The sequence below is a fragment of the Lethenteron reissneri genome, chromosome 61 (assembly GCF_015708825.2).
Source record: "Lethenteron reissneri isolate LAM-NWPU_2019-01 chromosome 61, ASM1570882v1, whole genome shotgun sequence".
Taxonomy (NCBI): domain Eukaryota; kingdom Metazoa; phylum Chordata; class Hyperoartia; order Petromyzontiformes; family Petromyzontidae; genus Lethenteron; species Lethenteron reissneri.
The window spans coordinates 4,462,922-4,475,488 of record NC_083839.1 but is presented as its reverse complement, the minus strand read 5'-3'; the positions used below and the strand labels follow the sequence as shown (position 1 = coordinate 4,475,488).

General features: G+C 53.5%; 1 protein-coding gene across 1 annotated transcript; it reads left to right on the top strand.

The window, feature by feature from the left end:
* Positions 1 to 1,073: 1,073 nt before the first annotated feature.
* Positions 1,074 to 8,945, top strand: LOC133358387 (pyridoxal phosphate phosphatase PHOSPHO2-like). Its single transcript, XM_061576702.1, has 3 exons — positions 1,074 to 1,580; positions 5,550 to 5,870; positions 8,042 to 8,945. The coding sequence occupies exons 2-3, from the start codon at positions 5,588 to 5,590 to the stop codon at positions 8,527 to 8,529; spliced, it is 771 nt and encodes a 256-aa protein (XP_061432686.1). The 5' UTR covers positions 1,074 to 1,580; positions 5,550 to 5,587; the 3' UTR covers positions 8,530 to 8,945.
* Positions 8,946 to 12,567: the final 3,622 nt, after the last annotated feature.

Sequence of the window (12,567 nt, the reverse complement as noted above, 5' to 3'; positions counted from 1 at the left end):
GAGGTGGAGGGAGGAGAGGGGGGGGGGAGGGGGGGGGGGAGGGAGAGGGGGTGGGGGAGGGGAGGGGGTGGGGAGGGGGAGGAGGTGGGGGAGGGGAGGGGGTGGGGAGGGGGAGGAGGTGGGGGAGGGGAGGGGGTGGGGGAGGAGGTGGGACAGGGGAGGAGGTGGGACAGGGGAGGGGGTGGGGGAGGGGAGGGGGTGGGGGAGGGGAGGGGGTGGGGGAGGGGGAGGAGGTGGGGGAGGGGAGGGGGTGGGGGAGGGGGTGGGAGTGGGGAGGGGGTGGGGAGGGGGTGGGGGAGGGGGAGGGGGTGGGGAGGGGGAGGGAGTGGGGAGGGGTGGGGGAGGGGGGGGGGGGGGAGGGGGAGGGAGTGGGGAGGGGGGGGGGGGGGGGTGGGGGAGGGGAGGGGGTGGGGAGGGGGAGGGAGTGGGGAGGGGGAGGGAGTGGGGAGGGGGGTGGGAGGGAGTGGGGAGGGGTAGGGAGGGAGTGGGGAGGGGTGGGGAGGGGGTGGGGGAGGAGAGGGGGTGGGGAGGGGGAGGGGGTGGGGAGGGGGAGGGAGTGGGGAGGGGGTGGGGAGGGGGGTGGGGGAGGGGGTGGGGGTGGGGGGGGGAGAGGGGGTGGGGAGGGGGAGGGGGTGGGGAGGGAGTGGGGAGGGAGTGGGGAGGGGGTGGGGAGGGGAGGGGGTGGGAGTGGGGGTGGGGTGGGGGAGGGGAGGGGGTGGGGGAGGGGAGGGGGTGGGACAGGGGAGGAGGTGGGGGAGGGGAGGGGGTGGGGGAGGGGGTGGGAGTGGGGAGGGGGTGGGGAGGGAGTGGGGAGGGGTGGGAGGGGGTGGGGAGGGGAGGGGGTGGGAGTGGGGGTGGGGTGGGGGAGGGGAGGGGGTGGGGGAGGGGAGGGGGTGGGACAGGGGAGGAGGTGGGGGAGGGGAGGGGGTGGGGGAGGGGGAGGAGGAGGGGGTGGGGGAGGGGGAGGAGGAGGGAGTGGGGAGGGGGTGGGGGTGGGGGAGGGGGGAGGGGGGAGGGGCCACCGCGAGCCGGAAGTGGCGATCAGCTGATCGGAACCGGCGGCGACCGCGGCGACTCGCGCATCAGGGAGTGCCGCCGAAGCCGTTCGTTCTGCCGTGGCGTCGTCTTCTCATCATCATCCTCCTCGTTGTTGTTGTTGTTGTCCTCGTTGTTGTTGTTGTTTGTTTGGAGGGAGGGAGGGAGGAGGCTCGTGAAGGACACCGCTACTGCCGGGGCGGTTGGAAGGCAGTTGTTTCTCCCAGCAGCAGCAGCAGCAGCATCATCAGCAGCACCATCAACAGCAGCATCAGCAGCAGCATCAGCAGCAGCATCAACAGCAGCAGCAGCAGCATCAGCAGCATCAACAGCAGCAGCAGCATCAACAGCAGCAGCAGCATCAGCACCATCAGCAGCAGCAGCATCAGCACAGCATCAGCAGCAGCATCAGCAGCAGCATCAGCAGCAGCATCAACAGCAGCAACAGCATCAGCACCATCAGCAGCAGCAGCAGCAGCATCAACAGCAGCAACAGCAGCAGCGGCGGAGGAGCGACGCTCACAACAGCGGGCGGATAAAACGCAGTGAGTTCAACACGTGGCAGGCTTTCGCGACCAATATTATTCATAATCAACGTTTTTTGGGTTTAGATCGCGTTATTTATAAATGTGTCGTAACCCTCCACCACCCGACACGGCCAATCAGTAAAAAAAGTGTCACGTTGACAAAAGACAAAATAGTTCACTGCTTTAGCGTGAAACCACAACATTTACAATTTGAGTAGTACGACGTTTCGCTGGTAATTATATAAGAACGGGAGACACAGCAGAGCCTCACCATTCTGGCGAATTGCCCGATGATGCTGGATGCAATTACCAGCGAAACGTCGTACTACTCAAATTGTAAATGGTGTGGTTTCACGCTAAAGCAGTGAACTATTTTGTCTTTTGTCAACGTGACACTTTTTTTACTGATTGGCCGTGTCGGGTGGTGGAGGGTTACGACACATTTATAAATAACGCGATCTAAACCCAAAAACATTGATTATGAAAACGCGGTGAGTTGCCACGGGGTCGGTAGGTCGGTCAACGCGGCCCCACGGCACTTGCCGGGGTCTGCCGGCGGGCGCTCGATGCTCCACGTGACCTCACAAGGCCACGTGACCTCACAGGGTCCACGTGACCTCACAAGGTCCACGTGACCTCACAGGGTCCACGTGACCTCACAAGGTCCACGTGACCTCACAAGGTCCACGTGACCTCACAAGGTCCACGTGACCTCACAGGGTCCACGTGACCTCACAAGGTCCACGTGACCTCACAAGGTCCACGTGACCTCACAGGTCCACGTGACCTCAAATGTCCACGTGACCTCAAGGTCTACGTGACCTCACAAGGCCACGTGGCCTCACAAGGTCCACGTGACCTCACAAGGTCCACGTGGCCTCACAAGGTCCACGTGACCTCACAGGTCCACGTGACCTCAAATGTCCACGTGACCTCAAGGTCTACGTGACCTCACAAGGCCACGTGGCCTCACAAGGTCCACGTGACCTCACAAGGTCCACGTGGCCTCACAAGGTCCACGTGACCTCACAAGGTCCACGTGACCTCACAAGGTCCACGTGACCTCACAAGGTCCACGTTACCTCACAAGGTCACGTAACCTCACAGGTCCACGTGACCTCACAGGTCCACGTGACCTCAAATGTCCACGTGACCTCAAGGTCTACGTGACCTCACAAGGCCACGTGACCTCACAAGTCCACGTGACCTCAAGTCCACGTGACCTCGTGGGGTGACTTCACCGCCTTCGAGTGGCGGGGTTTGTTGTGATTAATAGCGCTCGGTTGTTTGTTTTGAATAAAAATACGAATAATTACAAATGTAATTATTCGTATTTTGTTCGTGGAGCCTTCGTCATTAATCGGCGATGTGTCTGATTGGATGATTCTTCACCTTGACTGCAGCCTTGCACCCCCCCCCCCCCACACCTTGGCCGTCCATAAATGACGTCACGCACCTAGGGGGGTGGGGGGTCAGACATTTGTGACGATGTGTGACGAGGGGGGGGGGGTTTGAGAAATGTGACGTCACATCAAAATGCGCAACTTTAAATAAACATAGACAACACGTTCCACTTAATTAAATAGACTTTTTAATAAATGTTTTCTCCTACAACATCAGAGTGCAGCGCCACATTAAACACGCACTACAATGACAATAGTTTAAAGCGATTTGAAGCATGTTTTATTTTCAAAATGGAAATATGGTTTTGGGGGGGGGGGGGGGCAGAGCTTTGTGACGTCATATTTGAGGGGGGGGTCTGACTTTTTGTGACGCCGTGTGACGAAGGGGGGTGGGGTCAAAAATCGTCCATAATCGCGTGACGTCATTTATGGACGGCCCCCAACCGCGTAGAGGGTTTGATGGCACCAAGCAAAGTTGCCACTGACGCGGCCCGTGATACATATGCGTTTTCGATTGTTTGCCTTCGAAATAAAAAAAGTTGGACCACGTCTCGCTACCCCCCAGAAAGGGGGCATCTCTCACCACTGGCCTGCAACCAATCCGGGCAGCCGCCAACAAAATGTAAATTGACACCACGGGTGGCTAAAGCACAGCAAGTTGGCACAGTAGGGGGCACAGGTGGTGCATCAGCCAGTCATCTCGGTCATCTTGGTCAGTCGACCCGTGGCACCTGCTGGGTCTGCCCCGTGACCTCCTGCCAGCGGGCGTTCGACACTTCACGTGGCCTCAAGGTGCACTTGGCCTGGCACAAGCGTCGTGGTGACGTCACCACCACTTAGTGGCAAATGGTGGTTGTTGTTGTTGTGTGTACGTGGACCCCCCTAATGGAGCATCTTCGCCGGTTAGAAACATTCAGGCTGGCCTGCCTACAAACCATCCTGGGTTTAACCAGACTGGATTGTGTGAGGAGCTCACAAATCCTTGAAAGATCCATGTAGCCCGCATGCCCAGCCACCGCATGCCATATCTGCATTTCCCATAAATATGCTAAATTCCTCTGTTGATATGCAAATTCCTTTGTCAAGGCGCCCTTCCCCCTCCAACCCAGCTTAAATATACGCTGCCAAGCTTGGTGGTGTTCATTCAGATGCTGTCTTTCCGACAGACCTGTTCTTCACCTGAGGACGGCTGCTTGCGTTGTGGCCGAAACGTCATGAGAATTGTATTTTATTATGTTTTATTATTATTTTATTATTATTTTATTATTTCCCTTCTACGTGACTTTACCGAAAGAACCAAGAAGACGTTTGGTGTTGCCCGTATTGAAACGGCTGAGTCTGAAAATTAAATTTCCTTGTACAAGAATAGGGGTCAACCCGTAGTACGGGTTGACAGGTATGCGATTTCACATATTTTGACCATCGATCACGAATCCTCGACATTAATTTATTGCCGTATTCTTCTAATTAGAAGACACACACCAACCAAACTTAAAATCCGTTGGGGGGTCCAGATATGTGTTGCTTCATAGGTGCTACTCGCTAACAGCACTTGCCCCAACAGTCTGTTAAGGCTACATGGGGGATCTTTGTTTTTTGTGCGCGTCGTTCCGCATTCTGTCGTTCCGCTGCCGCACCACGCCGTGGCTGCTTCCTTGCGGGTTATTTCACTACGTATTCTTAATTTTTTTTTTCCGGTAAAGTCACGTAGGTAAAAAATGTAAATTAATAAAAGTAAAATAAAAATAAATAAAAAATCACGACGTTTCGGAGGTAACACAAGCCTCCGTCTTCAGGTGGAACCGTCACAGCACGATAGATTTTTTATTTTATTTTAATTTTTTATTAATTTAAATTTTTTACCTACGTGACTTTACCGAAAAAACCTAAGAATATGAATCCTTGCAGTCACGGAAGCTTCAAATCTAGAATTATTTCACTACGATCTCTGCCCACGCGATTTTTGCGAGGAATGTAACTTGGGGTGCGTTGCGAGCGATGCGGATTCCTTGCGATTCGTTTCCCAGTGAAGTTTGACCGGCCTCTAGTCGGTCAACAGCACCAACAACAATATCGGCCACAATGTTATCCTTACTATCATCATCTTCGTTGTTGACGACGACAACGACGACATCATCATCGTCATCATCCTCATTGTCATCGTCATCATCGTCGTCATCATCGACACCGAAACTGAAGCCACAATGTAACCGCAATCACAACCACGTTATAACCACAGCCATAACGTATGCGTGTATATATATATATGTACGATGAACTTCTTTTGCACCCTACGTAGCCAACCGTGCTAACCGGAGGTGCGGGGTGAAGGACAACAAACTAAGTAACAGCCGCATTATGACCGCAGCCAAATCCACATTTAAACCACCATCGCCATAACGCTGTCGACCGGAGTTGGATTTGATCGCGATCGCTTCTTCACCGCGAGCGCCGTGCGGCGGTGAACCCCCGGCGAGACCGCGAGGGGTTCCTGCCGGAGGTATTTTGTTCCTAAAAAAAAAAAAACCACCCGCCACGTTTAAAGAGTGCGAACCAAACCTTCCCGTCCGCTTTCGCCCGACAGCGCCGGCGCCGCCGCGCGCCCCGACACACGCGGCCGTCATGAAGTCGCTGGTGGCGTTCGACTTCGACCACACGCTCATCGACGACAACAGTGACATGTGGGTGCTGCGCTGCGCCCCCGGCGGAGAGCTGCCGGAGCGCTTGGATTACCGCGGCGACGACGACGGCGTCGGTGGCGGCGTCGGCGGCACCTGGACGGATCACATGAACCGGGTCCTGCGCTACCTGGGCGAGGAGGTGGGCGTCACTGCCGCCGAGATGCGGGCCACCATTGAGGCCGTGCCGGACACGCCGGGCATGCCGCAGCTCCTGCGCTTCCTGGGTAAATGCGGTGGGGTGGGCTCAACCAAAACGCTTTGCACCGAATTTTTCGCACCGCGCCGCCGGGCCGTGTCGGGGCCGTCGTGCCGAGACGGCCCGGCGCCCGGCTCGGGATTCGTCCGGCGTTGTTGTTCGAGCCGACGCCGCCGCCGCCGCCGCGAGTGGTGAAAGAGCGGAGACGATTGTGGGCGCCGCGGTGACGTGCCGGACACGCCGTGCATGCCGGCTGACGTCAAAGCGAAATAATAACGTGGAGGAGGTGGTGATGGGCAGAGGTGGTGGTAGTGGGGAGCGGTGGAGCAGGGGTTCGCCCACTTTGCTAGGAACCTGGTGACCCGAGTTCGATTCCCGCTCACGGGCAACACCGGTGATGATAATCTGAATCGGTCCTGGTCCTCCCCTAGATCGTCTCGGCCTCAAATGAGTACCTGATGCGGTGTGTAACCATCACCGCTGGGGAGACAAATGCGGTCGGGCGTGGTGCTAGCCACCCACCCCCTTGTGTGCCGTGCCGGCCTTCATAGGTGCTCTCACTAACATTCTCTTAAGGCTATTCGGGGGATCTTTGTCTTTGTTCTGATGACGATAGTCGTGATGGTGGCGATGGTGATGGTGGCAGTGGTGATAGTGGCAGTGATGATGGTGGTGATGGTGATGGTGGTGATGGTGATGGTGGCAGTGGTGATGGTGGCAGTGGTGATGGTGGCAGTGGTGATAGTGGCAGTGGTGGTGGTGATGGTGGTGATGGTGGCAGTGGTGATGGTGATAGTGGCAGTGGTGATAGTGGCGGTGGTGATGGTGGCAGTGGTGATAGTGGCAGTGGTGGTGGTGATGGTGGTGATGGTGGCAGTGGTGATGGTGATAGTGGCAGTGGTGATAGTGGCGGTGGTGATAGTGGCAGTGGTGATGGTGGTGATGGTGATGGTGGCAGTGGTGATGGTGATGGTGGTGATGGTGGCAGTGGTGATGGTGGCAGTGGTGATAGTGGCAGTGGTGGTGGTGATGGTGGTGATGGTGGCAGTGGTGATGGTGATGGTGGCAGTGGTGATAGTGGCGGTGGTGATAGTGGCAGTGGTGATGGTGATGGTGGCAGTGGTGATGGTGGCAGTGGTGATGGTGGCAGTGGTGATGGTGATGGTGGCAGTGGTGATGGTGGCAGTGGTGATGGTAATGGTGGCAGTGGTGATGGTGGCAGTGGTGATGGTGGCAGTGGTGATAGTGGCAGTGGTGGTGGTGATGGTGGTGATGGTGGCAGTGGTGATGGTGATGGTGGCAGTGGTGATAGTGGCGGTGGTGATGGTGATGGTGGTGATGGTGGCAGTGGTGATGGTGATGGTGGTGATGGTGGCAGTGGTGATGGTGATGGTGGCAGTGGTGATGGTGGCAGTGGTGATGGTGGCAGTGGTGATAGTGGCAGTGGTGGTGGTGATGGTGGTGATGGTGGCAGTGGTGATGGTGATGGTGGCAGTGGTGATGGTGATGGTGGCAGTGGTGATAGTGGCGGTGGTGATGGTGATGGTGGTGATGGTAATGGTGGCAGTGGTGATGGTGATGGTGGTGATGGTGGCAGTGGTGATGGTGATGGTGGTGATGGTGGCAGTGGTGATGGTGATGGTGGTGATGGTGGCAGTGGTGATGGTGATGGTGGCAGTGGTGATGGTGGCAGTGGTGATGGTGGCAGTGGTGATAGTGGCAGTGGTGGTGGTGATGGTGGTGATGGTGGCAGTGGTGATGGTGATGGTGGCAGTGGTGATGGTGATGGTGGCAGTGGTGATGGTGATGGTGGCAGTGGTGATGGTGGCAGTGGTGATGGTGGCAGTGGTGATGGTGGCAGTGGTGATGGTGATGGTGGCAGTGGTGATGGTGATGGTGGCAGTGGTGATGGTGGCAGTGGTGATGGTGGCAGTGGTGATAGTGGCAGTGGTGGTGGTGATGGTGGTGATGGTGGCAGTGGTGATGGTGATGGTGGCAGTGGTGATGGTGATGGTGGCAGTGGTGATGGTGGCAGTGGTGATGGTGGCAGTGGTGATAGTGGCAGTGGTGGTGGTGATGGTGGTGATGGTGGCAGTGGTGATGGTGGACTACGAGACTACGATTACCGATGCCGACTACTTTAACACTGCCCCCCCCTCCTGCCGCCCCCCCCCCTCTCCCCCGCCCACACTCCTGAAGCCGACCACCCCGAGCAGTTTGAGTGCGTCATCGTCTCGGACGCCAACTCGGCCTTCATCGGCTGGGTGCTGGAGTCACGCGGGTGCCGCCCCCTCTTCCGCGAGCTTCTCACCAACCCGGCGAGCGTCGACGCCGGCGGCTCGCTGGTGCTGCTGCCGTTCCACGGCGGCGGCGGCGGGCGCCAGCACGGCTGCTCCCGCTGCCCCGCCAACATGTGCAAGCGGGCGGCGCTGCGGTCGTTTGTGGAGCGGCACGGCGGGTACGGGCGCGTGATCTACGTCGGCGACGGCGGCAACGACGTGTGCCCCGCGCTGGCGCTGCTGCCGGGCGACGTGGTGCTGCCCCGCCGCGGGTACCAGCTCGAGAGGGCGCTGGCGGCGCTGGAGCAGGCCCAGCCCGGCGCGGTGCAGGCCACCGTGGTGCCGTGGGAGTCGGGGGATGAAATACTCGAGCACGTTCGGGCGCTCGCGCAGGGCGCCGCCTTGTAGCGGCGGCGGCGGTTGCGGTGGCGGAGAGGTGTGATGGTGAGCGTGGCGGTGGTCGTTTGTAGCGGTGGTGACGATGGTGGCGGCGGTGGTGGAGCGGAGTGACGGTAGCGGTAGCAGTGGCGGTGGCGACGGTGGCGGTCGCGGTGATGCCGCCATCGTGCGTTGGGGTGTGAACCGTTTTACCGAACAACCGAATGGTCGAACAGACAAATGAAGGAGAGGATAATTGTACCTGCTTGTGCGTGCATTCTGTTTATTGTATGCGCCTAAGCAAAGTGGTCCCGCTGTGTTGGGGACGATGTTAAACCAGTGGTTTTACGATGTGTTGGGGACGATGTTAAACCAGTGGGTTTACGATGTGTTGTGGACGATGTTAAACCAGTGGTTTTACGATGTGTTGGAGACGATGTTAAACCAGTGGTTTTACGATGTGTTGTGGACAATGTTAAACCAGTGGGTTTACGATGTGTTGGAGACGATGTTAAACCAGTGGTTTTACGATGTGTTGGGAACGATGTTAAACCAGTGGGTTTACGATGTGTTGGGGACGATGTTAAACCAGTGGTTTTACGATGTGTTGGAGACGATGTTAAACCAGTGGTTTTACGTTGTGTTGGAGACGATGTTAAACCAGTGGTTTTACGTTGTGTTGGGGACAATGTTAAACCAGTGGTTTTACGATGTGTTGTGGACAATGTTAAACCAGTGGGTTTACGTTGTGTTGGAGACGATGTTAAACCAGTGGTTTTACGTTGTGTTGTGGACGATGTTAAACCAGTGGTTTTACGATGTGTTGGAGACGATGTTAAACCAGTGGTTTTACGTTGTGTTGTGGACAATGTTAAACCAGTGGTTTTACGATGTGTTGTGGACAATGTTAAACCAGTGGGTTTACGTTGTGTTGGAGACGATGTTAAACCAGTGGTTTTACGTTGTGTTGTGGACGATGTTAAACCAGTGGTTTTACGTTGTGTTGGAGACGATGTTGAACCAGTGGGTTTACGATGTGTTGGAGACGATGTTAAACCAGTGGGTTTACGATGTGTTGGGGACAATGTTAAACCAGTGGTTTTACGATGTGTTGTGGACAATGTTAAACCAGTGGTTTTACGATGTGTTGTGGACGATGTTAAACCAGTGGTTTTACGATGTGTTGTGGACAATGTTAAACCAGTGGGTTTACGTTGTGTTGGAGACGATGTTAAACCAGTGGTTTTACGTTGTGTTGTGGACGATGTTAAACCAGTGGTTTTACGTTGTGTTGGAGACGATGTTAAACCAGTGGTTTTACGATGTGTTGGGGACAATGTTAAACCAGTGGTTTTACGATGTGTTGGAGACGATGTTAAACCAGTGGTTTTACGTTGTGTTGTGGACGATGTTAAACCAGTGGTTTTACGTTGTTTTGGAGACGATGTTAAACCAGTGGTTTTACGATGTGTTGGAGACGATGTTAAACCAGTGGTTTTACGTTGTGTTGGAGACGATGTTAAACCAGTGGTTTTACGTTGTGTTGGAGACGATGTTAAACCAGTGGTTTTACGATGTGTTGGGGACAATGTTAAACCAGTGGTTTTACGATGTGTTGTGGACGATGTTAAACCAGTGGTTTTACGATGTGTTGTGGACGATGTTAAACCAGTGGTTTTACGATGTGTTGTGGACAATGTTAAACCAGTGGTTTTACGATGTGTTGGAGACGATGTTAAACCAGTGGTTTTACGTTGTGTTGTGGACGATGTTAAACCAGTGGTTTTACGTTGTTTTGGAGACGATGTTAAACCAGTGGTTTTACGATGTGTTGGAGACGATGTTAAACCAGTGGTTTTACGTTGTGTTGGAGACGATGTTAAACCAGTGGTTTTACGTTGTGTTGGAGACGATGTTAAACCAGTGGTTTTACGATGTGTTGTGGACAATGTTAAACCAGTGGTTTTACGATGTGTTGTGGACGATGTTAAACCAGTGGTTTTACGATGTGTTGTGGACGATGTTAAACCAGTGGTTTTACGATGTGTTGTGGACAATGTTAAACCAGTGGTTTTACGATGTGTTGGAGACGATGTTAAACCAGTGGGTTTACGATGTGTTGTGGACAATGTTAAACCAGTGGTTTTACGATGTGTTGTGGACAATGTTGAACCAGTGGGTTTACGATGTGTTGTGGACAATGTTAAACCAGTGGTTTTACGATGTGTTGTGGACAATGTTAAACCAGTGGTTTTACGATGTGTTGTGGACAATGTTGAACCAGTGGGTTTACGATGTGTTGTGGACAATGTTAAACCAGTGGTTTTACGATGTGTTGTGGACAATGTTAAACCAGTGGTTTTACGATGTGTTGTGGACAATGTTAAACCAGTGGGTTTACGATGTATTGGAGACGATGTTAAACCAGTGGTTTTACGATGTGTTGTGGACAATGTTAAACCAGTGGTTTTACGATGTGTTGGAGACGATGTTAAACCAGTGGTTTTACGATGTGTTGGAGACGATGTTAAACCAGTGGTTTTACGTTGTGTTGGATACGATGTTAAACCAGTGGTTTTACGTTGTGTTGTGGACAATGTTAAACCAGTGGGTTTACGATGTGTTGGGGACAATGTTAAACCAGTGGTTTTACGTTGTGTTGGAGACGATGTTAAACCAGTGGTTTTACGATGTGTTGTGGACAATGTTAAACCAGTGGTTTTACGATGTGTTGGGGACAATGTTAAACCAGTGGTTTTACGATGTGTTGGAGACGATGTTAAACCAGTGGTTTTACGTTGTGTTGTGGACGATGTTAAACCAGTGGTTTTACGTTGTGTTGGAGACGATGTTAAACCAGTGGTTTTACGATGTGTTGGGGACGATGTTAAACCAGTGGTTTTACGATGTGTTGGGGACGATGTTAAACCAGTGGTTTTACGATGTGTTGGAGACGATGTTAAACCAGTGGGTTTACGATGTGTTGGAGACGATGTTAAACCAGTGGGTTTACGATGTGTTGGGGACGATGTTAAACCAGTGGGTTTATGATGTGTTGTGGACGATGTTAAACCAGTGGTTTTACGATGTGTTGTGGACAATGTTAAACCAGTGGTTTTACGATGTGTTGGAGACGATGTTAAACCAGTGGTTTTACGATGTGTTGGGGACGATGTTAAATCAGTGGTTTTACGATGTGTTGGAGACGATGTTAAACCAGTGGTTTTACGTTGTGTTGTGGACAATGTTAAACCAGTGGTTTTACGTTGTGTTGTGGACGATGTTAAACCAGTGGTTTTACGATGTGTTGGAGACGATGTTAAACCAGTGGTTTTACGATGTGTTGGAGACGATGTTAAACCAGTGGTTTTACGTTGTGTTGGGGACGATGTTAAACCAGTGGTTTTACGATGTGTTGGAGACGATGTTAAACCAGTGGTTTTACGATGTGTTGGAGACGATGTTAAACCAGTGGTTTTACGATGTGTTGGAGACGATGTTAAACCAGTGGTTTTACGTTGTGTTGGAGACGATGTTAAACCAGTGGTTTTACGATGTGTTGGAGACGATGTTAAACCAGTGGTTTTACGATGTGTTGGGGACAATGTTAAACCAGTGGTTTTACGATGTGTTGTGGACGATGTTAAACCAGTGGTTTTACGATGTGTTGTGGACAATGTTAAACCAGTGGTCCCGCTGTGTTGGGGACGTTAAGGGGGCGATGTTAAGCCAGTAGTGTGGGGGGGGGGGGGGGGGGTGTTGGGGATGACAGTGATGCGTATCGATTCTCAGGTTTCGGAAGCAATGGTCGCGATTGAACCTGTAGGGTTGTTTGCGAGGGGCCTGAGTTTTTAACGGTTTGGGTGAACGCCGTGGGAATTTTGCACCGAAATGAGACGGAGATACGAGCGACGTGAATTCGGACTAAACTTTCAACTAAAACCAAACTATTTATTGTTTCGTGTTTTTACCAGGTAAGGCGGCTCCACTGAGCGATGTCGCTCTTTCTCAGAAGCGACCTGGCCATCACAAATGACGGCACCACGAATTGGCTCATCGTCAACGCGT

What these genes read in the sequence shown, in the direction of transcription:
- LOC133358387 (XM_061576702.1), top strand. Translation starts at nt 5,588, where the DNA reads ATGAAGTCGCTGGTGGCGTTCGACTTCGACCACACGCTCATCGACGAC. An exon ending in GCAGCTCCTGCGCTTCCTGG is followed by an intron (nt 5,871 to 8,041) that starts GTAAATGCGGTG and finishes ACACTCCTGAAG; the next exon opens with CCGACCACCCCGAGCAGTTT.